Source organism: Xiphias gladius, chromosome 1 (genome assembly GCF_016859285.1).
Source record: "Xiphias gladius isolate SHS-SW01 ecotype Sanya breed wild chromosome 1, ASM1685928v1, whole genome shotgun sequence".
Lineage (NCBI taxonomy): Eukaryota > Metazoa > Chordata > Actinopteri > Istiophoriformes > Xiphiidae > Xiphias > Xiphias gladius.
Genome location: NC_053400.1, coordinates 21,325,784 through 21,353,697, shown reverse-complemented (window position 1 = coordinate 21,353,697; position 27,914 = coordinate 21,325,784). Strand labels below are relative to the sequence as shown.

Here is a 27,914-nt window from a genome sequence, read left to right as displayed (position 1 = left end):
ATCTTTCAGCTCATGGAGGCAAGCAGTGATTCCTTTATTTTTCATTTTAAAGAGCTGGTCTAGATCAGGCCTTGACTGATGCATACGCCTGAAGTTATGACATGATGCATGGGGAAGCCTGCTGATGAAGTATAAGAAAACATGGATGAGGAGAGATTGAGCAAGGCAAAGAAAAATCCAATTTTTAAAAAAAGTTTCTGACTTTTTATTGAGACAGTCTGAGAAAAAACAGGTTACATTTTATCCACAAACCTGCAAGTCAACCCTGCTATTGTGTAAGACATGATGCCCTTCTGCTATTTTGGTTAGTTGGTTTTCACCAACGACAACAAATCCTGTGTGAACAGTATGTGTGAGTTGACGCGTAAAATTTCACATGACTTGTATAAGAAGTCACCCTGCTACTACAATGATTGTGTTGTTTTATGACTTAAACTCAATCATTGGTGTCAATATTGCCTTCAGCAGCAGGTTAATTGTGGTTCTACTTGACTGCAGTGATGCAAGATAACCCCCCTTGACCTGGTTTAAAAGATCGATGATGCAAAATACATTTACAAAATTTAGTCACATACTCTACACACACAAGACCAGCTAAACTCTTGATCCCTGTAGAGAAATTCCCTTAGGTCCTTTATTCAAAATAGGCATCATAAATATTCAGGCATTTCTAATATTTTCTAGCAATACCCGGCCCCACATTTACAGAGTTACGCGCCTTTACACCTTGGTACTTCTACTGCTGCGTAACTGCGTACATGCACTTTGCTCAAGGGCACTGCAAACATGAGTTTAGAGAGAGTACAAAGCATTACTCATCCACCTCAAACATTGACAAACTGTGATCGGTGGAAGACAGAGGATCTAAAGGATCGAGGAAGAAGATATAGACAAGAGATGGGACAAAGAGAGAGCTGTGAATTGTGAAGAGATTCATGAGATTCAAACACTAATCCCACTGGATCTATTGGATCCTCCAACCTGCTCTCTTCCCATTCAGAATGTTTACTCCACCCAAGGACAAAGTGATATGGGTGGAGCCTCCACCGAAGACATCTCAGTGAAAAATGGCTCTCATAAAACTGCAAGCAGACACGCTGCTCAATTACCAGGATGCTATCACGCCGTAAGCAGTGGACATGAGCTGAGGTTGTAATTACACAATTACTCATTTACCCAGACAGTCACGCACATGTACGCACACAGGCTCACACGCTTAAACAAGAGCACCCTCTGTGTAAAGTGTAAACGACCTCACAACAGATCTAAAGGATGATGAAGGAAACACTGCGAAAGAATATCCAGCAACATCTTACCTCTGGTACGTTGTTGTTCTCCAGGGGAACGTTGAGGTCGGAGCGCTGCTGTTTCCTGGGCTGCTCTGCACCATTGCTCACCTGGCAGGTTAACACAGAAGAACAGCACTGGGGTTAAGTTTCGTCTTTCCCTTGTCCTCCAGCCAGCTCTTTCTTTTGTCTCATCTCTCACCACATATTTGGACATATACAGTACATCCAGCATATTATCACACAGAGGAAGGATTTCCCCCCGATTGATCGTTAATATTAAAATGTATTAATAGCGGAAATTAAATCCTCCTGCCGATAAAACCCCCTCCATCGAGTGGCAGTGAAAAAGTGAACTTCAAAAGGAGCAAGCCTTGTTGTTGTGCATCTGGAATGGAAATTAATTACCAAAAACATGACATTAGTGACCTCTTTTGCAAAAAGAGAACGAAACGTAAAGCTCTGATCAGTATTCATCATGCTGCCCAATTCAGTTGTGCAAACAACCATTAAATTAATGAGATCCATGTTGTTGTTTGGTGGGATGGAATGCTAAACTGTCCCAAGTGAATCCAGTCAAACCTTGTACTTGCTTTCATCTGTTATAACACATGTTAAATAGGCTACATGTAGAACTTTATCATCAATAAATCAGTACCACATCAATTTTAATCCATTAACATAACTGATATTCACAGGACCACTAATGAGAGGACTGGCAGCTTCTACCAACATGTACATGTGTACACAACAAGACAAATTGAGCAGGATATTTTGTAATTGAGTGTGTGCTATTGCACTCGTGTAACTACTTATCAGATCAACCTCAAGTTAAAACTAAAATTATGTGACATATGCTACTTTTCCATATAGCATCCTCAACTAAAGGCAGAACTGAAGTCAATAGATCCATCCACCAAAGCACCTGGTTGTCTGACAGACGAGCTACAAGTTCAGGGAGTAATCTTTACTCAAAATTCACTGCACATGGCAAATCAATTTATGTCACCTACAGAAAAGGGATAAAATATTTACTTAATCTTTAAAATTAAAGATATGAATACTATATTCTTATGGACACAATGTTAAGTAAGCCCATCTGACGGATATACATGTTAAGCTTTTTTAGGCAAAACAAATAACAGAATCCTAATTACAGGTACACTCAGGATTTAACCAGACTGTCAGTGGTCTTTAGCAGACTTGGTGTTTTTTTAATACAGGCTACTCTAATACCACACACATATAGCACATTATTCAACACACTAATAAATAAAAGTGAACCTATTTAAGAAAGGCTGTGGACCGGTGTAATTAAACTAGAACTGCATACATTGTAAATATAAAACTAATTGCTTTTAGTGGACCAACACTTTCTGTCATCGAGGAAAGCCCAAGAAATGTGCTGGATTCTTTTATGGTAGAAAGGAAAATTTTACTACAGCCCAAAACAAACCAAAAGCAAATAAAAAGTAAGACATTTCTCTGATACATGATATTATGGGAAATGCAGTCTAAATGTTTAGGCTGCAAAAGCAGTTGACCATTGTCTCACTGGTGATCATACCATTAGTAACACATAATTTAACACTGACATACTGATGTAGCACCATTTAAAATGAGATTACAATACTGTGTAATACTTTTCTTTCCTCAAATACATCACACCAACAGACTGCGCGTGTAGATGACCTCCCCCTGTTTTGTAAACCTTCCTCTAACATAATCTTTTGGCTCCACGCTGTGTAGCAAAGCTGTTTTTAAATTCATTGTTGTCCTGGTTCATTCAATGGTCATGTTGAAGTGGTATAAAGAGAACATCTCATTTGATAACAGAGGACAAAACGACAGAATCATCTTAGTGAGTCCGGGAGTCATCTGAATCTGTGGTGTACTTTACATTCTTCCAATTTAATCTAGCTACACTGACCCAGTTCTTTTCTACAAATGAGGCGCACATAGTGAATGTACAAGCACATGTGCGCACTGTGGAGCAGGTGTGTATCAGCAGGATGGCCACAGGAGATTATCCCTGTTCTCCTTTTACCATCTGACTTTTGGAAGATGGGGGAGCTCAGCATGTGTTTGAGTCTATCGATGTATCTGTACAGTGTGTGTACATTCATCCACGGCTATGAGAGGGAGAGAGATGAGGAGGGGGACATCTGAAGGTAACATGGGGGAGGGGTGAGGCTCCAGCTATTCTCTGGATGGCAAAGAGCTATTTCACCTGTAACTCATCTCCAGGTCCTCACCACAAAGCTCTTTTAATCATTCCCAGTGGCAAGAGTCTCTGCTACAGCACATTAAAATAGCCTGAACATAAAGTATATCTTCTGCTTAGGCTCTGACCATATTAACATTGTTGTGTTACTGTTATGTTAAAATGTTCCTCCTAATCATCTTGGAGCCTTTGTCCGTACCTTGACTTCTGTGACTCAGCTGACTAAAGACGGAAATTTAACTAGACTAAAATTCAGGTGATCGAAAATACCTTTTGCATTACAATTAAACTGCATTAGCTTTAAATTTAATCGACATCAACTATCAAATTTGTTTTCCCTTGAACATTTTGTTGCTAAAAATCTTTATTGTGTATGCACACCACAGCTAATATGTACCTTCATACATCTTTTTTCAAAATTTGTAAATACATGTTGTGGCTATCGAGGCTACAAAAACACCATGTGAAAACGTGTTCTCTTCTACATGTTTCTGATGCCTATGAAAATTGTTGTCTGGACTGCAATAGCTGGGCCAGCCCTATAAACGTGAATGTTCATAATGAACTGACTGACTGACTGACTGACTGAGTGCATGGTAAAGTTACAGCATTGGTCAGCTGAATGCCACGTGACTAAGTTACACCATTGGCGGTTGCTCTTTCAAAATGAATAGGCGCTAACAGTTACTATTACGTTATCAGGATGGTGTTTACAGGCAGTGTTGCCAACTGCCTTTGTCACTAGAGTTACCAAATCTTCACAGTCTTTTAGTGACTTTTCTTCACAAAAGCATCTAGCAACAAATCTAGCAAATTTTTGTCGCCCTGCCAGCGCAAGGTCAAGCTTTCCCTCCGTAGGCACATCTCTCTTTGCGTCTCACTCAATTGACCACACAGCAGCTGACACAGATGTGAATGAGCTTCTAACTTTCTCACTGAGTGATCATTTTACAAGAAAATATAGCTGAAATCAGAGCACAGCTGTTGTCTTTAACTTATGTGTATGGTGATTTTGTCAGATAATGTCGCAGTTGTTAAATCAGGATTTTAGCAGTGCAGAGCAGCAGCTTGGAAATGGCTTGGAAGTGACTGCTGGTTAACATGTAGTCTTAATGGGCCACGTTTCATTCACTATTTCACACTTGTTCTGTTGTCTGACAAGAGAAACAGAATAACGTGTAAATGAGAACATGAGAACTGAAATTTAGTGGGAATTCAGCTGTATTGTATTATTGTATATGTGAGTATAGAGAGTAGGAGAGAAGCAAACAGATAAAGGGCGGACCAGCCATACACTAGGTTTTGACCTAGTCTTATTGATAATAAAGACCATATCAAGAAAAGCTCAAAAGAGGTTCAGCAATCATCTCCTTTTTCATATAACCACAAAAAAATTGCAATCAACTGAACCCATTTCCAATGCAAACCGTCTGATCACTATTACCATTCATCTAACACTGAATGCAAGAATGTAAACGTGATTACAGTCTTGTTTTCAATAGTTGGCTAAAAAGAAAAACCTTCCCACTGTCTCTGTACCTTATATGACAAAGTAAGTGAAAGAACATAAACACAATCACTTTGGGGCCTATAATTAAACCACAATGTAGCCTGTTAATATTTGCTATTGGATGCTTAACTATAAACGAATTCCATGCAGGAGACGCCTATGGCAGGTCCGACGTACATCGTGACACAGAAGTATAATCCTGGCTTAAGTGAATGTAGACAATGTGAAACAATAGCAATGCCCTGCTTCAAAAAAAGCTCACCTGCTCCTGTGGCCATCTCTGCCTGTCTTCTGGTGAGCGTGGATGTGCCTTGATGCTCCTCTGGAGGTCAGGGTTAGTGTGGTGCATGGAAGGGAGATTCAGAGACTTGGGCCTGCTGTCGTGGCGGTGGTGAGCTGGTGGGTAGGGGGCTGCGTCAGGCTTGGTGTGAGGGTAGTCACTTGGTGCGGGGTCCTGCGCCAGCTCCTCTGGGCTTTGGTCAGTACCACTGCTTAGACTCCCCATGCTCATACTCATCTTGATCTCAGCAACAATTTGGTCAATGTCCTCCTCCGCCTCCTCCCCCATCTCCCCCTCAACCACCAGCAATTTACGGCCACGGTATGGAGAGACTCGCACTGAGTTCCCATTGTCCTCGGGGGCATAATAATCTCCAGTGTAGGCCCTTGCATGTCTCTCCCCCTCATCACCTTCCTCATCTTCTTCCTCATTAGGGCAGTACTCCTCGCTCTCTGCCTCCTCCTCTTCCTCTCGGGTGTGCAGGGTGTCTTGCAGAGAGGTTTGGTGGTGGTGATGATGGTGATGGTGATGATGAAGGTCCAGGATGGGTTCTGGTCTTCCATTGTAGATCTGCTCATCCGGATCTTGCTCCACCACCTCACAGCGAACCTCGCCCTGTCCCTCACCCCACTCCTCCGCCCTTTGCCTCTCTCGTCCTGCCCACTGCTCCTGCCTGACCTGGCCATCCTCTCTCCATTCCTCCCTCACCTCCTCATCTCCCTCTCTCCACTCTTCCCTCACCTCTTCTTCCTCTTCTCTCCACTCTTCCCTCACTGCTCCCTCTCCCTCCTCATCTTCCACCCATTCTTCCTCTTTCACCTCCCCCTCACCATCTCCCTCCTCGGCCCATCCTTCCACAGTCTCTTTACATTCATCAGGGTGGGGTCCGACCGGTTGCATGGTGCTGGCGCAGTCGCCCTGGCTGTGGCTGCAGTCTCCCTGGCTGCTGCAATCCATACCTTCCAGGTAGCTGTCGTCCTCTGGGCAGTAGCGGATGTAGTAAGTCACACCTTCATCCTCCTCGGCCAGTCCTGAAGGGTTTATGATCACAAAGAGAAATTTTTCTTAATGTCCAGGGCTTGTTTATTAAAAGTCACAACTATCACTGAATCACTATGTTATATTTGACGCTATATATTAATCTCAAACAATTGCATAACACTGGGAGCCATGGTTTCCAAGTTTTTTTTCATATGGGAGACTTCAGATACGCTCCAAAAGAAAGATGTTGTATGCGCATTTTACCAAACTGCATGATTTCTAGCAAGGGTGGCAGTACCAGTGATTTTTTTCTGCCATGCTAGGGGCATGTGTCTGGGATGCCAATGTTGATCAGTCCATTGCTTTGGTCCAGAGTGAAACATCTCAACAACTCTTGAATGTATTGCCATTAAATTCCCAGACATTCATGGTCCACAGAGGCTGAATCCTCATGACTTTGGTGATTCCCTCAGTTTTCCTCTAGTGCCACAATTAGGCTGATATTTTTGTTTTTTATTGAAATGTCTCAATAACTATTGGGTGCATTGCCATGGAATTATAGTGTATATATAAATTACATATTTTGCAATGAAATACAGATATTCATATCCTCCGAAGGATGAATTACAATGTTTTTGATGATCATAATCAGTCCAATACTTTGATTTTCGACTAAATACCTACAAAAATATTTACATTGCCATCAGCCTCAGCTGTTCTGTTTTGTACTAATTAGTCAATTTTAGCATGCTAATACACTAAACTAAGATGGTGGACATGGTAAACATTGTACCAGCTGAACACCAGCAGATGAGCATTGTCATTCTGAGAATGTTAGCATGCTGACGTTAGCATTAAGCTTAAAGTGCTACAAGCTTGCTGAACTGCTCACATGGCTGAAGACTCTCATGTTGGAGTATGAATACCTGAATAACCTCTTCATCTACTTTCAGTGATGGTGAAGTCTCTGTTTGACTGTTACTTTTGAGGTTTTATTTATTCTTCTGCTTTCCCCTATATGCTTTTACATTTTCTTTCACCTTAGACTTTGCTCAACAGTGATAAAGAAACAGAACAAAATCACTGCTGCAAGCGTAAGGGTACTCTTTCAGTCCCCCTCAACATTCTACAGAACAAATCTTATTGGAAACCTAAAAAATAAGTAGAATTGGCAGTGGAAAATAATCGCGATGAAAGGGAAAGGAAATATTTTTTCAATGCTAACAATAACAATGATTGTTGACGTCACACTCACCGTCGTCATAGTCTTCCTCGTCATCTGAGGTGTTGTTGATATAGTCAGAGCTGGAGTCATCATCCAGGCTGTCAGCCCCACCACGGAAGTCCACCTGCTCATGATCATCTTGGTCGTGTTCATGTTCTGGCGTGGAGGGTGTTGCTGGCCGCTGATCCTCCAGCTCTGCATCTTCTTGGTTGCTGTACCGCTTCACTTCAGCCTCTGTGTCTACATCCACATCTGAGTGATTGTGACCCACGTCTTGAGACTTGGGAGAAGAATATTGTGCCTTACAGGAACGTGGGAGGTGGTTTGGATCATGTGACTCTTTGGGGTAGCGGACTGTGCGTTGCCGAGGGGGGAGGGCTTTAAGATCACATGGCTCGGTAGGATGAGGGGTGGGACAGGAGACAGGGCCTGGAGCAGCCATACTGCTTCCTCCACTAGTCCCTGGCCTCTTCCTATGAGCCATGATTGGCGGCTTAGAGGCCATGCATTTTTATTGGTTTGATCCTGGGAAACGGATAGAGACACAGGGGCACAGCTTTAGAGCAACATCGAATACAACTGTTAATCCACCGGAGCAAATGCATACACGAGAGAAGAACAAAAAGTGCAACTCTGTGTTTGTGTGTTTCAGCCGGCCAGGCAAATTGATACCATCCCTCATCAAAATCTGCATAAAGTAGATTTTTTTTAATGAAACACATATGTATAGTATGCCCACACAAACGTAGTTAATAATTTATCTCTCTCACTATTTTTCTACACTTTGCATATAGCTGCAACATATTTTCAGTGCCTGACAAACCAATCTATTCCTGTAATTGAGCACAACAGTCTCTGCTTTACTTTATCCACAGTCAGAGCAACACTTATACATACATAGCAAAACTTTGGCTTCAAATATACAACAGTGTGCTCAAGATATTACACAGGTTCACCTTTAGAGCGATGGACATAAAGAGTAGAGCCTTTCTAAGCATACCACCTGCACATAAACCTATTGAGACACTGCCACCCAAAGAATCGATAGATAAATCAAGGTCATCTCTAGATAGAATAGGTGCTGCACATGTGCACTGATACCATTGGGCTTGCAGATGATCAGTCAATCACGACTTTTATTGATTCTCCAGTTTGCTAAGTGAGAATGGTAAACCTGGGAAACAATGAAGACTACTCCTATACAAGACCTGGTTAAGTAGAGCAAGAGAGAAGATAGAAAAATGTTTTTTTACTGTGGTTAGCAAGTAGCCCAATGTATGTGTTAAAACCCAAGGAAATAAGTTCCTGATTTTACCATCTTTAGCTCTAAAACATCAATACCTTAACTATCAAAATCAAGGCCAATCTTTTCCACTTACTACTACTACAACAACTACTACTACTACTACTAACTCCATTACTACTACTAATAATAATAATAATAACAATGATATCAACAACAACAACAATAATAAAGTAATATTAGTAATAATAATAATAATAATAATAATGAAATTTAACAGAGAAACTGAAATCCAGAACAAAAACACAAGGACTGGGATGGGCTCATCAATTAACACAGACACCAACCCATGTACAGTTCGTTACAAAGGAATTTAAAAGGTGTTTTTTTCCCTTAGTTGTGAAAACAAAAAGAAGAAATAAAGAAAAATGCAAAAAATAAAAAAGGAATTAATCAATGTCTGTTTCCTGAAAGTAAGAATCCTATTTCATCCAGTATTTTTCACTCATCTTTTGTAGTTGAAGGGTGTAAATTTTCTTTTCCAAGGAGTTTTACACAGTTTAAAGTGTCTATAATCAAGGTGAATAGCAGGAGGTTTCTCTAAAGTGAGTATTTGGTAACACTTTTTTTTAAAAATTTGCTGCCATTAAGATCTTGAGGAGGTACGTTTTATGTTTTGGCAAACCTTTCTCCAAAATAAAGGCAAAAAAACATAACATCAATACTAAAAACCAATACTCTTAACATTAAATGTATCACTTTCTCCCAAAAAGGCTGAATTTTAAACAGAAGATCTAGTCAAATGAACACGCAGGTATTCTAGCATTGGTTACATTTACTTTCAGAGCAACCAAGAGTGGCCTAATTGTGACAAGTGAGAACAAAAAGATATAAAGCAAGTAGGCTTACTTTCCCCAGTACAAAAAGGTACCCACACAAGACAAAGGTACACTATAAATCATGAATAAGATTTAAAAAAAAAACAAAAAAAAAAAACATGCTACATCAACATACACACTACCAAATGACAAGATTAAAACCATAAGAGCACATTTCTGTTAGTTGTTCTGCATTTTAAGAACCAACTAAAAAAGTTCAGAGTATGTGTCCTGAATATTTCTTTCTGCCAGTTGTGCCCTTGGTGCCCTGTCGTGCATTTTGTCCCCATAACCGCTCTGTTGCGCTATCCAGTTGCCATGAACAACTGCCCTCAGAGGGATCTTTTTGCTGCTTCCCCTCATTTTAATTCACCATAATTAAGTTTTCCAATACCTGTGATTAAACTGGTTAATTAGGTCTGCACAACCTGGCACACAGAAATTCTCTCTAAAACACAAACACACAAATACAGAAAGGAGCCAATACACACACATACAAACACATGCGTACACAGTCGGTTGCTCCTCAGGTAGCCAAGTCGGAGGACTAAGATTACTTGTTCACACAATGTCCATGTTCTGGGCTGACTGGTTCAAAACAACACTAGCATGAAGGTTTAATGATCACAGTATTTGTAAATGCACAATGATGAAATACAGCAACATGTACATCTAATGAAGCAATTTGATCATCATTTAAAACAGCTCATAAAAGGTTTTCACTACAAACCTTTGCCAGTAACTTTAAAAATGATCTTTTTGACATCTAGGAAAATAATTATTGACTGTATCTCTTACCTGAGGTCCCGAGCTGGGATGTGGTATACAATAGCATTGGGATCTGCTGTAACAACGGCCCCGTCCTCCTTCCTTTCCTCCCTCCCATTGCTCCTCACTCCTCCCTTCCCCCACCAGCTGCTACACAGCATGCACCTCCCTGACTCCACCCTCCCTCTTCCTCTACATTATATCCCAGCATCCTGCTGTAGAGACCCAGCCCCACCTTGTCCAATTCCCTAGAGCTGAGGGTAAGGATTGGTAACTATGGGTAACTGCATCCCCTGGGGACTGATACCCTTTGACCTCCTCTTTGTTGCCTCCCTAAATTCAAAAACCTTCATTTTCTGCTACTGTGTTGCCTGACTGTTGCCGCATTTGTGTTTCACATCATGTTTTTGGATTTTTCTTACAATTTTTCTGAGTGCCAATATAACTGCCATGTAAATTCGAAGATCCTATAAGTCCCCGGCCAAGTGGCTTTTTACCAAATCTGTTTTGTTTGGCATTTATTTCAGCATGATTGTATTTATTGAATTTGCATGCCAATTGTACATAAACGGTAATGTCATCATAACAAGACACATAGCCAATCTGCCCCACCTGTTTAGTACCATTACAACAGATTTAAATGTTTTATGAAATACAAGTACAACCATTCTTATACACAGAGGATGTTTCTGCACTTTCATGATTTTTTTCAATTTGTTTATCTATTTGTCCATTTACCAACCAACTCACATCCCCCATTTTAACTGTATTAGCACAATAATCGTCTTCAAAATACTAATCCATTTCTTGTGAAAAGTTAGGGATTTCTTTTTGCATGTTAGCTAACAAAGATACCTATCTAAACACTGCAATTCTTACGCACTAGTTACGACTTTGCATATATGCTCCACGGCATTTATCATAACAGGCAGAATCCTAATTATTATTAGAGATGCCTACTGCTCAATACATGCTTAATTTTATTTGGAAAGGAGAATATTTGTTTTGTAGCAGCCACTGAAGCTGCAGGGGAAGGGTAGCTCAGTACCTTGCTCATAAGCACATTGTCAGCTTTTTTTGTTTCAGTGTCAACAACCAGATTTCCCACCTAGTTGGTGATTAAAGGATAATATAGTTTTGAAAACCCCCTACACCAGCAGGTCAGGTCAGGTGCCATCGGCAATGTGTGACCACACAGGTGGCTCTATTCAGCTCAAGACGGTAGCTGTTGATGCTGAATTGCAATAGAAGGAAGTCGGTGAGGGGGACCTACCTTGCTGAATACGTTTTGTCCCTTATTGCAGTACAGTTTCTCTGTATTTTTCACCTCAATATTTTCTATTCTTCTTTGACAAGCAAAACAAATGAGACAAAACTGTAAAATGCAAGTTGCAATTATATTATCATATTCATACTGACATATTCTCAATTTGTTCCGAGATTAATTACAATCGTAGTGTCATTTAAGTGTTGTTGTTCATCTCTCTATAATGTTATTTGGGGTTGAATTAGACTACTGACCAGTAATTTCTGCTAATACAGGCACAAAATGTATGTGAATATCTGCAGTAAGATGGCCTTCAGCTGTAGTCTCTGTGGATTGTGCAACTTGAAATGGGAAATATTGGGAAACAGTATGTAACATTAGGTGGCATAGGTGACGTGAAGCAACGCAGTTGGCCTTTGTCACAGATAAGTGAACTTGGCTTTGACCACGCCTTTCATCTCATTTCTCCCAGCCTAGATCAAAGTGATTACTATTTGCATCCGTTCACGTCTCAAATAAATTCTAGGGTTTTCCCAGTAAATTTCTGGTATAAATTGCAGACAAATTTGTAGGTAGTCTTAAATCTTTGGGATTGTATCTCACTAACTTTATTAAAGAATAAATTCAGAGTGTCTCCTGAGGGTTTTTTTTATATTTTTCCACCTTTCCTGTCCACCCCGTGCTATTTGACAAGATACATAAAATTGTTAATTCTTGCTCTACAGCAGTTTTTTTTTTTTTTTATTTATTTAAGATCTGGCAGAGCACTTGGTCAGACTCAACCTGAGGATACTGCAGTTACATGGTCAACATCTTAAGCCATAGGTCACAAGGACGGCCCTTCCTCCACAACTTAAATATGTCAAAATAAGTCCTGTGTGAAGTTGGTATGTTCTTATATTGTTGCGGCTCCCTCCTACAAGATTTTGTAATTGCACATGACTACAAATGTAAGTTTAAAATACTGTACTGCCTAAGTATGAAGGGGTATGCTCCAGCCCCACGGGAACCTGAATAGAAATGGGGAGGCTAAAGAAAATGAATCAATGATTGGCGCATAAAGAAATCAGAATCCAGCTGGCTCCATCACTGTATACTTCTTTCTACAGCCCGCTGCACACACACACACACACATACACAACCAAAAGTATCTGTCTCCCACATAAATGTGCTGCAATGTAGGCACTGATTCAAGCTGTTACCTTCATTACAAAAAAGGCTCGACACACACAGGCACTACTAACTGCACACCAGCCTGCCATCCTGCAGTATCCCAATTGTCTGTTTTGAGCTGCAGCTGGGGACCACTTGTGCAGGGCTGTCTCCACAGACAGACCAATTCATGTCCGCCACAAAACGCTTCAGCTACAGCAAGATAAAGCTTTAAATTACCCTCAGACACTCTCCTTGTTTGCTAGACACATGTATTAAAGATGTGTCCGTGTGTGTGTAATGTGTGTATGTGGACAGAGGGCGAGCGAAGTAGTCCGAAAACAGCAGATGGCTCGGTCAGAGTGTGGGCCTTGGGAATACTAATATATGTCTGCCTTGAATTCTAAGTTATGACCTCCGTTCATACTAGTACATTAGACAATCAGTCTACAGCAGAGAAGAAAAAAGGAAGACAGGACTGATGACAGTGGGAAAGAACCATGAAGAAAGAAGAGTATCAGCCAAACTCTAACATAGCAATTCTTGTAGGACAGAATTATGTATCTCCATGGATCCCATTAGCATATGAATTAATAAATCCTATTAGAGTGTGGGAAATTAAAAATCAAAAATCATTGACAGCTCCAACATTCAGGTACGTGGAGGGGTGAAAGCATGACACAGCAATGACCACTCTCTGACACATCTGCTTTTTAATGTTTTCCATCAAAAGGGTGGTTCATCTAGGGCTTGGAAATAATTCATTTGTCATATCATTTATCAACTTTTCCTATCATGGTGATATGAACATACAAAACTCTGTTGTTCAAATTAATCATTCTCAGCAGATTTTAATAAACTATAAACTAAGAACTTCAAAACCTGGCCGAAAAGTAGCGTTTCAAAACAAAGATTTTCAGCTGCTGGTTTTATTTACGTTCTTATTTTAAGAGTAACAGCTTTATTATTATTATTTGAAATGTTTTGCATACAGTTAGCATATTGTGATAAATATCAGTATTAGAAATCGTATGTTATTAATGTTGCGATATTAATTTGAACTATTTAGCCCCACCCTAGCTTCAATAATGTTGTGCAAACCTAAACCATATTCAGACAGGACTAGTTTCTTTATGAAGGTCATAATTTCATTTTTAAAGTGATACTAAGAAATGTTAATCTTGTCCAAATTGGCCCGGTCTGTATTTTTCATGCTCTTTTCCTCACAAAATTCTACATCAAACATGTTTTGTGTTGAAACTGATCACTGAAATTAATTTCCGGTGCCTCATTTCTTGACATGTTTGCTTCAGGCTCAGCTTTCTAGTAACTACAAACATTATCAATTAATGGCAAAAAGGTATGTGAGCTCTGTGGAGTAAAAGTGGAGGAGTGGGAGTGGAGGCAGTGGCTTACTGGTAAGGTGGTGCATCATTCAGTACTGATACATCTTATAATCAGAAGACAGCTGCAATCGCCACAAGGGTAAACATTGTTAGCTGCAGCGTGAGCTGGACCACTGGCATTTCAAAGTTACTGACCCATGAGTGTCTCACTCTGTCCGTATTTGACTTTTTTGGTAACAGTCGTTTAACCTGCAGTTGATTCTTCTGACATTTCTACATAACTGAGAAATTCTCTGCATTTTCTGTAAAATATCTTGATATTTTCTGCATATGACCGAATCACAGCTTCTTTTCCAGCCAGTGAGGCTCCACCTTGTGTGGTCTTTCTCGCTCCTTCTGCTCTGCCTCTGATGCTTTATCTTTTCTATCTACTACACTTTTTTTTCATCTTTTTCTGAGGTCTAACCAGGTAAAGGGTGTCACCAAACACTTTACATCCGGTCCCTGACATATGTAATACACAGAGAGTTGTCTGAGCAAAAGTTGAGTTTCAGCTCATTATTTAGCTGTGTGGCTCACAACTTTACAGTTTTGATTCACTCTCACTGCTTTTGCTGTGTGGTAGACTTAATGAACACTTATGATTATTTAGACCAATTTTTTATTATTTTTTTTAAAGTTGTGATCTTTAGTCTACATTACCTCCTCTTATAATACTACTTGTAACATGCAGCTGTCCCAACTGACTGACTGAAGGCAGACTGATTCTAGTGCTTGTTGCTGTGACAGAAACAAGTAGCACTGTTTACCAAAGTAACCAAACATAAGCTGAAGGGACCATAAATAATAGAAAAGCAATATTTGTTGGGTCTCCTCTGAAAAAACTCTTGTAACACCAGTTAAACAGTAATGTTGATGATATCTCTGTTGTGTAACCAGTGCCTCGCATCAACTTTTATGGACTTCAGTGTGAAAAATTGTGGAGTCTGTAAGGATCCAAGTAATTCTATTTCATATTATTAAAATTGTTATTTCGTTTAAAATCAGAACAGATTGCTCTAATGTGCACGTTTAAAACTAAACTTGTAACTGTTAACACTTAATAAATTCTGCTATGTTTCTGTGGGTGGTGCGGTCTAAATCATTACATTATACATTTTCATTCTGTGCTTTTGGAGCTAAATGTTATCTCTGCTTGTGGCTCATTTTTCACAGGAAAAGGGAAAAAAATGCTGAATTTAAAGTTAAAAGCAGACAAACAGGAATGGAGTATGGAGGAGTTCACTGTGAGTTTCCAGAGAGAAAGTGAGATTGGAGAGAAAGAAATCTTCTCTATTTCATTTCTTTTAAAAATGAAGACCTGGCTACCTACTGCTACAGAGGAAATTGCTATTTCAATTGAAGTGTGCTTTCTGCATGGTGCTCTCTCTCTCTCTCCCTCTTCTGCTCAAACAGACACACACACACACACACTTGCAGAGAAAAATATATACAGAACTTACAATTTTTTGCTTTTAAAAAACTGATAACACACAAAAATGCCTGCATAAATACATCTGCTATAGCTGTAGAGGCAAAATCTCCTCTATGGTGAGGAAGTAAAGAAAGTCTACTGATATTCTAAGAATTTATTACAGAATATTAAATGAATTACAGTGAACAACCAGCAATAATCAGCAATGATCATGAAACAGAGACAGAGACAAGCTCTTCAGTACTATTTGGCCAAATAGGGTGCAGTCTCTCTCCACCACAGAGGTTTCAGAGACTGGACTCTGTCAATAGGAGAATCCTGTCTTTAAATACAATTGTGGTCATGTAGGCACTGCATGAGTTTGTCTAAACTCATGCAGGTTCCATTCCCTCTCCTGAAGAATCTTTGAGAAGATCAACAAGTTCTGGCCTCCATCCGTTTACCAGAATCAGTTCGTACAGTTCATTCAAACAACCTTAGCTCAAAAGAAAGAACATCGGCCTCAGTTGACAGGACATGGGTCAACTGTTTAAACAGGAAGGGGAAACACACATTAAAGGAAAAATAGAACATAATCAAATGAGAAACAAACATTTTCCCATCACAATAGCTATTCCTGTTCTTTAGGGGTCTACAGGGATGTAATGCGGGATAAACTCATCCAAACTCAGTTAAACCACATTTAATAAGTATAGAATAAAATTACCAATCCTTTATGGCTGATATAAATTCATATTAGACATCATATTAGTATTGGGCTAGGGTTATGGTGTACTTCACTCCATATAGGGGGGTACGGCGCTTTGGCAGGTGTTCAGCATCAGTTGTGGCTGTCCTGAAGTCACTGCTGGTCTGCTTCTCACCCAAGGCATGTTGGGATAGTCTGTAGCCCCTTGCAACTATGACAAAATGATACCTATGTGATGGTAACATCACCCTACCTATGTGATCACACTTACACTATTATCCTGCCTCCATTACATGGCTCATTATTAAGCTATAAAATCAGGTGCTTTTATTTACTGTATTCATTCTGGAAGGAGAAAAGACAGAAAAATCTGCAGAAGACAGTCACTGTGTCGGCCAGATTATGAAAAATGTAAGACATCAACTCCTTTGGTTGATTATTGTTCCAACAAATAAAGCCAAAACTGGGAAAGAAGCCAGCCTTGGTCCTTTTAACTGGGATGTCCACTATTTACCAAAACGGCTGTCCTGCGTTCTCTTTCACTGAAAGTAGAGCAACTACAATATACCCATTTCCTAATGTACCATATCGATGAAGCGTCCATAAGGAACAGAGAACATCCAAGCATGATGGGGAGAATCTGAATTTCTGAGAAATCAAGCATGTAACAAAGTCTATGGTCCATGAAATAATCACTGCTGCCAATCATCTGTCATCTTTATTAGGGTCAGCTCTGATCACGTGATCTTGTTAACATTTAACTGTATAACTAATTAAACTACCCTTACAACACTTCCACATCATTAAATATACATTATGTTGATAAATTGTTTAACAACCTGACCATGCTGAGTTATGCGGCTTGTAAATAAAGAATAAAAGCACTCTCAGAGAGAGAGAGACAGAGCGAGAAAATGAGTTTCCTCTCAGCTGTCTCATTGACATTCAGCGTTTGTTCTCCTTTCAGCCTCCCACTCACTTTGGGACGACAACAAGAGAGCAATGCAGGAGACAGGAAGAGAAGGAAAGCAGAGACTTGGTGAGCTGCACGAATGGCACAGGACGACAGAACGAATGGCTCGCTCCGCTGCCATTCTGCCAATGTCCATCTCGCCACTTCAAGCACAACACCACAGACACACCCTCCTCCTTCACCCTTGACTGTTACCATGGCAACTCTTTGTTTTCCAGTGCAGTCTCTCAGAGGAGGACCGTCTCAGCCAATCATCAAATAACCCCTTCTACAGAACAAATCACATGCATTCACACATTATTCAAACAATGCAACTTGGCTTATGTAGCCTTTTTTAATGAGTTTTGGAAACAAATGAAACAGAATCACTTTTGGTATAGAGTAATTTTGCTGCCACACAACAAATGAAAGCAGAGTGAAACTACCACACGGACATCATTTTTGGGTGGCTCAGCCTCATCGGACCACATTCTTTAGCTTCAAGAACACAAGCGACAAGCCTCCAGACACATCACAGTGGTGTAAAACAGTGTCAAAGACAAGACTAAAGGGGAGGCCTTGCCCAGATCTGCATGAAACTAAAGATAATATGGACATTAAGGTAGTAGAGAAAGAAATATACCCAAATTGTATCCTTTGCTTTGTTGATGTTTGTTTTTCCAGTGATGTTTGTTTTTTGTGGCTCTAGGGATGCCAAAGTCAGTCAGTCCACCAATTGTATTATGTTTGGTGATCCCCTGACAGTTCCTCTAGCACCATCATCAGGACAAAAATCTGATTTTGTCAAATTTATGATCAAATATCTGCAAAATTAATGACATTCCCATAAGGCTCAGCTGTACTTTGTGTTTGGTTTAGTTAATTAGTAAATTTTAGCATGCTAACTAAACCCTGATGGTGAACATTGTACCTGCTTGCATTACACCTGCTAAACTTCAGTGTGTTTGCATTGTCGTTATGAGCATGTTGACCTTAGCATTTAGTTCAAGGCACCGCTGTGCCTAAGTACAGCCACACAGAGCCGCTAGCCTGGGTTTAGACTCTTAGGACTCTACTCTCCGATTGGCTCAGGTTGCGGAACACACACTGTTTCCTGTAGCGCACCGAGGTTATTTGTTTGACCGGTTTGGTATCCTTGGGCTTTGCCATGAAGGCCTTTACTTTACTCTTTTAAAAGCCATCTGACGGGAGGAGTATCGGTTTCATCAACGGTCTATAACTGGAGTGATGTTTCACACTGTCAAGCCACAAATACGCCAGGCAGATCTGCTTGTTACAATTTGTGCAAAACGCAATACAGAGGTAGATATGTGGCTGCACCGAGCTTGATTTGATAGAGAGACTGTTCAGGTTACATTTTACAGTGGTGTTCCAGCAAAAATGTCCACACAATTCCCAAACTGTCAGTGTGTCATGACGGGGATCAAAATAATGAATGTGCCTGGATCTGACTGTCACAGCTTCTAATATGGCCACCTATAATGAAGGATAATACATTCTCTCTGAACCCAGCCCGTATCCAAGTGTACCACATTCGCGACAGGGAAGCCTGGCCACAAAAATACCAAAAGTGTGTTGGGAACGCCAAAGTCAACAAACATATTTGCCAAAAAAAGAACAGCAGGAGAACAATACTGAGTTTGCCTTTTTAAAGCTTGTTGCAAGTGACCGCTAGATACAACCAGAGCAAACAATCCCCCATGTTAACTCACAGTATGAACACGTACTTCAGTTTGTGGGCTCTGAGCCTGGCCAGGTGGCCTATGTGGCTAGGTTGGCCTACATTTTAAGAAGAAACATGAAACATATCTAAATGCTACATACAGCTAAATGTCCCCAGAGGGAGACAGATACTGGGGTGATTTCACAGGGTATAATTTAAGATGTTAACTGGGTTTGGTTACTGATGAGAGGGAATGAGTGAGCGTGAGACAGGTAAAAGTATTAAGCTATTTTAATATGAAAAATTATGAACTTGGTGTAAAACAGCAAAAGCAGCCTTGATATCACACTAACACCCATTCATTTTAATTACTGCCACCACTGCACACACATCAACATGGTAGCACCAGGAAAAACATTTTTGTTTGGAGATAATGACAAAATCCTCTCACACTGCTTTCTCCCAACCAGGCTGAAATCTGACTACAAAATAAATGGATATTAATCAAATAGCCAAATAAAAAACTAGGGAGATAATAAAGATTATGGAGATACTGCTTATTAAAAACTATGGTTGTTTGTTCTGTCTGCTGATAAAATTTGGAGTTGGGGTTAGTCATTTGTGTGTGTGAGTTAGTGTGTGTTGTTGTGTGTGTAAGAGAGATTCAAAGTCCTGACAAAAACAGGAAAGAGTACATAAATCTCAGGAAATGAGAAGTGAGATTGAAAAGTTATCTGAAAAGCAAAAAGTCTCTTTTTTTCACAAAACTTTCTATTTAGTAGTTTAAATAATCAGTATATATGGAGTCATTATCAAATTTTAAATTTAGGAAAACAGATGTTGTTTGTGCAAATTCTTTCATTTTTGTACTTTCATCAGTAATTTGAGACCAAACAGTATACACTGTAGGTTGACAAACTTTACTGCTGGAGGTCACACTTTCAAAAAACTACAGTGGCACAGATTTACATATCAAATGTTACTCGCAGGAATTGCAGACTTGCTGCTGTGATGGTCAAGTCATAAGCTTGGGATCTTAGAGGCTTTTGTACAGCTGGCAGTATGAGCTGCAGATCTGATTAGTTCATGTTTTCTGCAAGGAAATTTGTTAAAAACAGTTAATAATCTTGCTTTCGCTGGGTTTTCATTACATTGACAAATAATGACAACATGGATTTGATAAATGTATCACCTGTTTAAAATGTAATAATTGAGATATTTGACTTCCTATGATAAATGAAAAAAAATGAATTTTTCAAGACAAAAATTAAAAGACAAAAAAAAAAAAGTACCATTCTTGTGTCAGTACGGAAACACTCATGTTGGCACAAGTATACTACAAGTAAATTTGAACATTCTTTGTAACTGTAGCAGATCCGTTGAATCAATCATTGTCAGTTTGATCAGAGCATAATTCAGTGGGCTGATGCATCAAATCCCATAATTTTATCAAAATCCAGTCAGTGGTGACTCTATCATATGACAAATGCATATAAATAAGCAAACTTCATATTGTATGACCGTGAGGGCTAATTGGACTAATTATGAAACTGTTATAATACTCCAGCATAGCATTTATACAACTGTCATTACTTTGGTACTTCTGGAACATATCCACGGTTCTGTCTTAAGTGTTAATAGGATTTTGTGGTTTCCACTTAGCATTAGTTCCAACCCTTCAATGAGTAAAACCACAGAAAGAAATGTCACAGGATGAAAGGTAGCTATTTCATATTGTATGGACTTTGGCAAACAGCCAGACAGCAGGATGGACAATACCACTAACTTATACTGGTCTGCTATACTGACCTGTCATTCTTCCTGAAAAGTCACTTACAGCCTGAAGAGATGAAAGTGAGACTTTCTCCCTAGCTGACACAATGGTCCACCTGATCCCTCAGTTAGAGGTCCTGCTTCTTATTGACTTTTTTCCAGGGACAGCTCTCCACTCAGGCCTCTAATCCTCATTCTTTGTCAACTTTTAATCAACAGCAGTAATTTCTCAGCAGCCTTCACTCTCTTAACCTCTGTCAGGTCCTTTCAAACCAGCAGCGGCGGCTTGAAACTGCTGAGCCAGGTGACTTCTTGTTAATCACTGGCGATATTAGACGTTCGACAGCTGCCTCATAATTGCATTTAGACAAGACAAGGCACGGCAGTATCAACTCTATTCTCAAAGAGTCAGCTCAGATATCAGACCATGGCAAAAACAGTGTGTAGTTCTACTCCCACAAAGCTGTCATCCACACTGACAGATTCTTGAGAAAAACGCTAATAATATTCATTGAATGTGGTGATGGTCATTGTATTCAGTGACAGCACAGAACACAGCAAGTGATAGTGGGCCAGGAAATATCCCGTTATCTTGTTGAGAGACAGGCTGAGTGGTAACGGCTGGGCCCGCTAATGCAGTTTGGTGGCAGGCACATGAAATAACTTCTGGGTTCAGTCAATCACATAGCCCCTCAGGGAAAAGAGGAAGAAATATATTCATCAACTTTCACATCGTACAAGTGAATAGACACACTCACACTGTAGTGCGCACTACATCAGCCCTAGCCTGCCTTTTTCCAAATTTATAAATGCTTGCTTAGGCTACATGCATTTCTCACTGAAATGCCTTGAAAACAAAACACCAAAATGTTTTCTGTAATTAACCATAAATTGAAAACAAACCCTGAGCTTGGTGCTCAGTGTTAGTGTTTGCCCCTGAAAAAAAAAATGCTTTACCTCCTCTTTGCTTTGCAGTGATGTGATTTGCCAGTCCAACCTGCACACGTCTGCACATCCTGAAACAGACCATGAGAGCATGCCCAGTGCTAAGCTTTATGTGAGTTTTTTGTTTGGTTTCAGTATCACTCCTGGCCAGCTGACAGGCTGAGGATTAATCACACAGACAGCGCCTGCTCGGCCACAAGGAGGAGCAGCACGCCCCCTGACAAGAACAAAAGACTGACAGACAGACACAAAGAAGCTTGGTTTTGATAATCAGTCTGGTCCCAAGTTGCAATGACATTTTGCTTATCTGTGTGTGCACAAATGTGTGCATTTGTGTATTTGTGTCTTAAATCTGTATGACAATGTGTGCTCGTTGACACAGTGGCTTTAGTTTGTTGCATCTGAGTATGGTATGTGCATGTGTGTGCATGGTTGTCACATCAATCCTCCTGAAGTGATGGCAGGTTCAGGAGAGGGTGTCACATCTCCCAACATCCTTTATGCTTTACTGAACCCAAGGGAAACACACAGTCAAGCTGGAAGATTGAAATCTGCCCACCTCCACCCACACACACCACACCCACACGCCCTCATGTCCCAATAGCAGCTCTGTATGTTTTCCGTATTCCCCAGCAGCTGTTCTTTTATACATTCAAATTTCAAAAATATAAAATCTATTCATGTATGTTGCATAATCTACAAAGGTTTTTTTTTTTTTTTTTAAAGTGCATTTAGTTTTGAGAGATAGAAACACCATCTGTGAATCTCTTCATATCAACTATAAAGCTATGCTAATGAGGTTGGGGAATCTTTTCAGATGTGGAAGCCTGGAGAAAACAAGGAGACAATCATCATAGCAGCAACTGCAGTTTGACAGAGAAGGCGGGCCTGCTATGTAATAATGTATGATTCAAAGCTATTTTAAGATTGCGGATTGCTAAACCTAGAGTTCTTTGGGGAAATCTCACTCACATTGCTCAGTGGAAACTGTGCCGAACAAGAACACAGTCAGAGCCTCAGTTTGGCTGGCTCTGGTTCAGTGTTATACCTAGACAAGGTGCGAGAACACGTATCTGTTCACATTGGTGCAGCTGGGGCTCAGCAGGTAGAGCGGGTTGTCCACTAACTGGAAAGTTGGTGGTTCAATCCCCAGCTCCTCCAGTCCGCATATCTTTGGGCAAGATACTGAAGCCCTAAATCGCATGTGAGTGTGTGTGAATGCAATGTATGAATGTGTGTGTGAATGGGTTAATGTTGCATGTAGCGTAAATAACACTAGAAAAACATTATATAAGTGCAGTCCATTTGTCATTTGGCGTCATCACATCTGTTCCCGTTTGCCCTAGTGAGTGTCAAGTGTCATCCAGGAGCAGACCTGATCACAGCTGTCTCTTGATACATCTCTCTATTCTCTCTCTTTTTTTTCTTAGCGTAAATCCCAAACGAGTCAAAAGATAACAAACTGGATAGTACATTAAGATCAAATAAGTGGTTAAGGAGACTAAGGATTTCATGTCATTTTATGATTAAAAACTACCAAGACCCACGAATATCCCTTAAAAGGGCAAAGTCAAAAACGATCACAAAAATACAATCACATATCTGGGTTCAAGCGCTCAACAGAAGGAAGCATATCAGCCAAAATGAAAGCCGCAAGCAGCAGCAAGCCGGTTTCAGGCTTCACCAAGCCAAAACAGTCACTTCAGCTAGTTTAATTCTGTTTAAAGGAAGAGTAAGACTAATCAAACACTTGTTTTATCATCACGTCTCATCATGTCTGCTATGAAAATGGTTTCTATCTCTTTCACAGGTGCAAGTATGTAAACTGATGTTTAGGGTTGAAACTACTCTGCAGATTATTTTTTTCAATTAGTATATTAATTGTTTAGTTAACAAAATTTCTGTAAATAGTGAAAAATGCCAATCAAAATTTCCAAGAGTCCAAGGTTATATGTTCAAATGTCTTGTTAAGTCTGACCAGCAGCCCGAAACATAAAGATATTTAGTTTATTTTCACGTAAAACTGAGAAAAAGCTGCAAATCCTCACAAATGAGATAATGGAACTAGTGATTGTTTGACATTTAGTCTTAAGAATTGACTTGAATAATGAATTGGTTATCAAAAGAGCTGCAGGGTATTTTTCTGTTAATCAACTAACTGATTAACTGACTAGTCATTGCAGCTCTGGATACACAATTAACAAAAAAAGCTGCAGCATAGTGCCAGGATATTAAAAGGGGACCACTGAATTGTGTTGGATTGTGAGGTCACAGAATTTAAAGAAACCAAATCATATATTTAATTGAAGTATCTGGTTAGCATATGCATAAACCAACGTGAAATGAAATATAAAATTACAGACAAATAAAGTACACTGTAGACTGTACAGATTACAGAGACACAAGATTCCAGGAAACAATAAACACACCTTGAAATCTTGGCACTGGAGACAAACTGACTTCAGACTTCACACAAAAAGCCTATTTGCCTGCAGATTTTGATGGTTTCTTGGCTGTAGCAATGAGGCATTAATGCTTCATGCTCTCAAGTTTATGAAATGGATGAAACAATATATGCAGCAAAGGTTCATGAGTAATAAAACTAAGAGCAGACCAAAATTATTGACACTTGTTGGACATTATTTGATCAACATTGCATCTGTCATTTGTACAAAAATAATTTGGAAGCAATTAAAACAACAGAAATGATGCTGAAAACACATTTTGCCTAAAACCCAAGCCCAGACTGTGGACTGGTTAAGGAAAGAGGGTGTTGTATAGAATGCAAATTCCTCTGAAACAAATTCACTTGTGATTTTGGGCAATTACTTGAGTTGAAAGGACATTTCATTGAAGTGACAGTTAACATATAAATTACCATGCATGTTTGGAGCAAAGATATAATCATCTCCAAAATGTAAGTCCCAATGTAAATGCAGGATTATGTTTTCACTGAAGAAGTTTGTTTTCCATCAGCATGTACAAATTGCTCATTGAGAGAGCTGTCATACTTTTATTTATTTTATGAAAGGTCAGATCGGAGGAGAAATAAATCAATGCCAAAGATGGCAGCTTGTGGATACATTGCCTCAGTCATTTCACTACGGTGTGCTGAGTACTAATTTCACTGTCCCTGGGGATGGAGCCAGGGATCATAAGAGACAGCAAGGACAGAGAAGGGTCTGACAGAGCTTGGCAGTGCTGGCTGACCAAACAGAGCTAACACCAGCACTGATCCCATGATGACAGAAATCTGGATTATTGCAGCTCTCATCCGAATCCCCTTACATCACATCACTCTGTATCTGGTCTCTTTGCTCTGCTCTAAAACTACACTGTGGACCTTTCCCCTATTTATTCGCTAAAGTGTTAAGGGTCAGTTTAGTTGCCGTTGAGATATAAATGCTGTCTTTCAGCTGTAGGTTCACGTGGTGAAGTTTCAATGAGCATGACACTGAATCACCTCAGGTTGCATTTCGTATTCTCTATTTGACCCTGAACCATGACCTTCTCTTATCAACCTACAAGGAGTGAATGAAGTTGTGACATTATCATCACACCATTATAAGCACTTGTAGGAACATCATTGTTGAGCTGTCAACAGTCACTGATGCAGTTTGTTTCTAGTTAATGTCATCAAGCTAATAACCGATAACTAACCTGCTTTTTTAAATAAATTACATTCAACCTCACAGGCACTGTCCATGTTATTGTTTTTTTTCCTGGTAAATACTGCATACTTAATTGCACTTGTTGAGAATCCCAGATATTAATATTCTGTATTAATTAATATTATTTATATTATGTAGTTTTTCTACACAAAGTATTTGCCAGGTGTTGAAAAGGCAAGGCCTGGTTTGGTACATTAGGTAAATCTTCCTATGTTTCAACTTATGTTTTTTTATTGTTTACTCGTTTTATACTGTATACAAAATATTGTCCAATTCTACTACATTTCCTCAATTTAGTACTGATTGTTGATTAGATGAGATTATATTTATTTATGTTTAGAATAACTGAGTCCACTCTAATCACGGTAAACTCAAAAATTCTTGTAGGAGAGATTACAATTAAATTTAGGAAAAAACATACAATTTATTGTGTTACAGTAAATTAATTTTTGTAGTGTGATTTTTACATATTTTGAAAATGTTGCTGGCAGCCAGACACAGTTTCTAGGAAATCCGTAATACAGCAGCAAACTCCTACTAATAAATAAAGAGCAAATTTAAATTAAGTAAGACGCTTCTCACATCACAAAAATGTTTCTATGATCTTATAGGGCTCATACAGGGAACACCAGTATATATCGGATCACTTTAGCTGAGCTACACAGGGCAGGACTGCTGTTGGCAAATTTGACTAAATGGCAATAAGCAGAAGAATTTTCATGCTATAGTATGATGCACATACACACGCACATAAAGTGCATATATACACAAAATACTGACGGTAGATTCCGATGTAGGTATTCAGACAATCCCTGAGAAAAGCAAAAGACAGGAAAAGTACAAATGATTCCTCGCACAGTTAACAGCATATGTGATGACAGATGTGACACACTTCACAGCGTGATATCAAATTCCACCATGACTTTGAGGTTATTTGTCAGTACATTCCCAGTCTGATATCACAGATCCAGTTTACACATTAATGGAGCCGAAGTGGCTTTTGATGATTTATACCAAGTTAGGCGACCAGCAGATTCTTTGTCCTTCCCTTCATCTGCAAAAGATTTAAATCAGAATAACTTAAACACAGCAGCTGCCAGACTGATCAGACATCACTGCCCTGCGTTGGCTGACACAAATTCAAAAGACAGCCACCCTCAAAACTAATCTATAGCTAAAGTTTCCTGTATGAACCCTCACAGCCATGAATTTCCCATAAATACTATCAGTGACATGCAGATGAATGGGGACCTATTTTGAGGCTGATTATGGACCTACTCAAGTGTGAGTTATGGTTCTGAGGCTCATGTCAGTAATCTGGTTCTCCTTTAAAACCACACTGTGGATCATAGTCTGAAAGCCAGAACAGACAGCCCCGCCCTGTCTCTCTTTAATCCCTTTACAGAAAAGGATGTGGTCAAAGTCAAAAGTAAACATCAAATACACAGACAACTGGAAATGGGTGTAAGAAGTAGGTTGATAATGGGTGATATTCAAGTGACTACAGTAACAAAGGTTGTGATACACTGATGAGTGAAAGCATGATACATAACTCTATTAATTTATCTCTCTAGAAGGATGGCACTGTACCAGGGTGGATAATTATTCTAGCAGAAGATTAATAAATGATGAGGGGAGGCAGTGTTGAGAAGCTCACAACACTTTGCTCAACTGTTGTTTTTGCATGCTCTCCCTCCACCCCTGTACAGTATGTCGTCAGTCAGGTTCTCCCATGATGCTCTCCAGCCTCCTCCATCAGCACACAAGCTGCCTGCTTTTTCCCTCTCTCTGTTTCATCTCATCCTGTACTGGTGCTTATCACGAGAAGGATGATGTGCACAATATCGATTCCAGTATTTTTGAATAAAAATCTCCCTATCACACGCAGCTTAGGAAGTTTGATATTAGTTTATGGACTTGGTCTCTGATGCATAAAAATACTAACATAGTGTGAAATGTATGAGTTGATGGCACCGTCAACAAGGACTGGTGTAACACACTCACAAAAAAACATTTTTTTAAAAAACATTACAGATATGACCTTTAATGTAGCCTTTAACACCAAAAAAAAGGTTCGTCACCTTGCTAAATAAAGCTTCATACAACAAAATCTCTTGACCCTTTTCTTCCATATTTTTTCCAACCTTTTGGTCCTTACTCCCTCACTGTATCTCCTCCCTTCACTGTTTGTTTGCATGATTCACCAAGGCAAGTTAAGGAGCTCCCTAGGGCCCAGAGGTTGTTATGTCTATGCCTAATCAGTACCCAGCAACAGGTCTGAGTGTACCAGTACACAGAAGCACACAACACAGAGACACAAAACATTGGACAGTAGTCATTCCGTCATCATTGTTGTGCACCTTTGCCAAGTTTAAATTGTCTCTATACAGTACCTGCCAAGGCAAAGTAAAGTGAACTTACTGATATCCGTAGGTAGGCAGAGTAGCTCTACTGTTTGCTCCAGGCGATGACCTAAAGCACAAAAGGAGAGAGAACGTCAAGCTGAGCATTAAACTGACAACCCACATGGAAGACAGACAGTTCAGCATGAAGATTGAGCTTTGATC

At 39.7% G+C, this 27,914-nt stretch overlaps 2 protein-coding genes across 5 annotated transcripts in view; both read right to left on the bottom strand.

Moving 5' to 3' along the window:
- The window catches only part of apba2b (amyloid beta (A4) precursor protein-binding, family A, member 2b), a 62,101-nt gene that overhangs the window by 16,069 nt on the left and 18,118 nt on the right, over window positions 1–27,914 (bottom strand). For 3 of the 4 annotated variants that reach the window (XM_040130412.1, XM_040130403.1, XM_040130429.1), the window contains exons 2-5: window positions 27,769–27,819; window positions 7,537–8,031; window positions 5,283–6,331; window positions 1,317–1,397 (exon numbers count right to left, since the gene is read on the bottom strand). In XM_040130412.1, coding sequence (XP_039986346.1) covers window positions 1,317–1,397; window positions 5,283–6,331; window positions 7,537–8,011 — 1,605 coding nt within the window. In that variant the 5' untranslated portion in view covers window positions 8,012–8,031; window positions 27,769–27,819. The remainder of the gene's footprint in view (window positions 1–1,316; window positions 1,398–5,282; window positions 6,332–7,536; window positions 8,032–27,768; window positions 27,820–27,914) is intronic. The other variant, XM_040130421.1, reaches the window with a different exon arrangement.
- Window positions 27,602–27,914, bottom strand: part of saa (serum amyloid A) — a 28,884-nt gene continuing 28,571 nt past the window's right edge. The window contains 2 exon segments of the mRNA XM_040127240.1: window positions 27,602–27,624; window positions 27,769–27,819. Of these exon segments, the coding sequence (XP_039983174.1) occupies window positions 27,602–27,624; window positions 27,769–27,819 (74 nt within the window).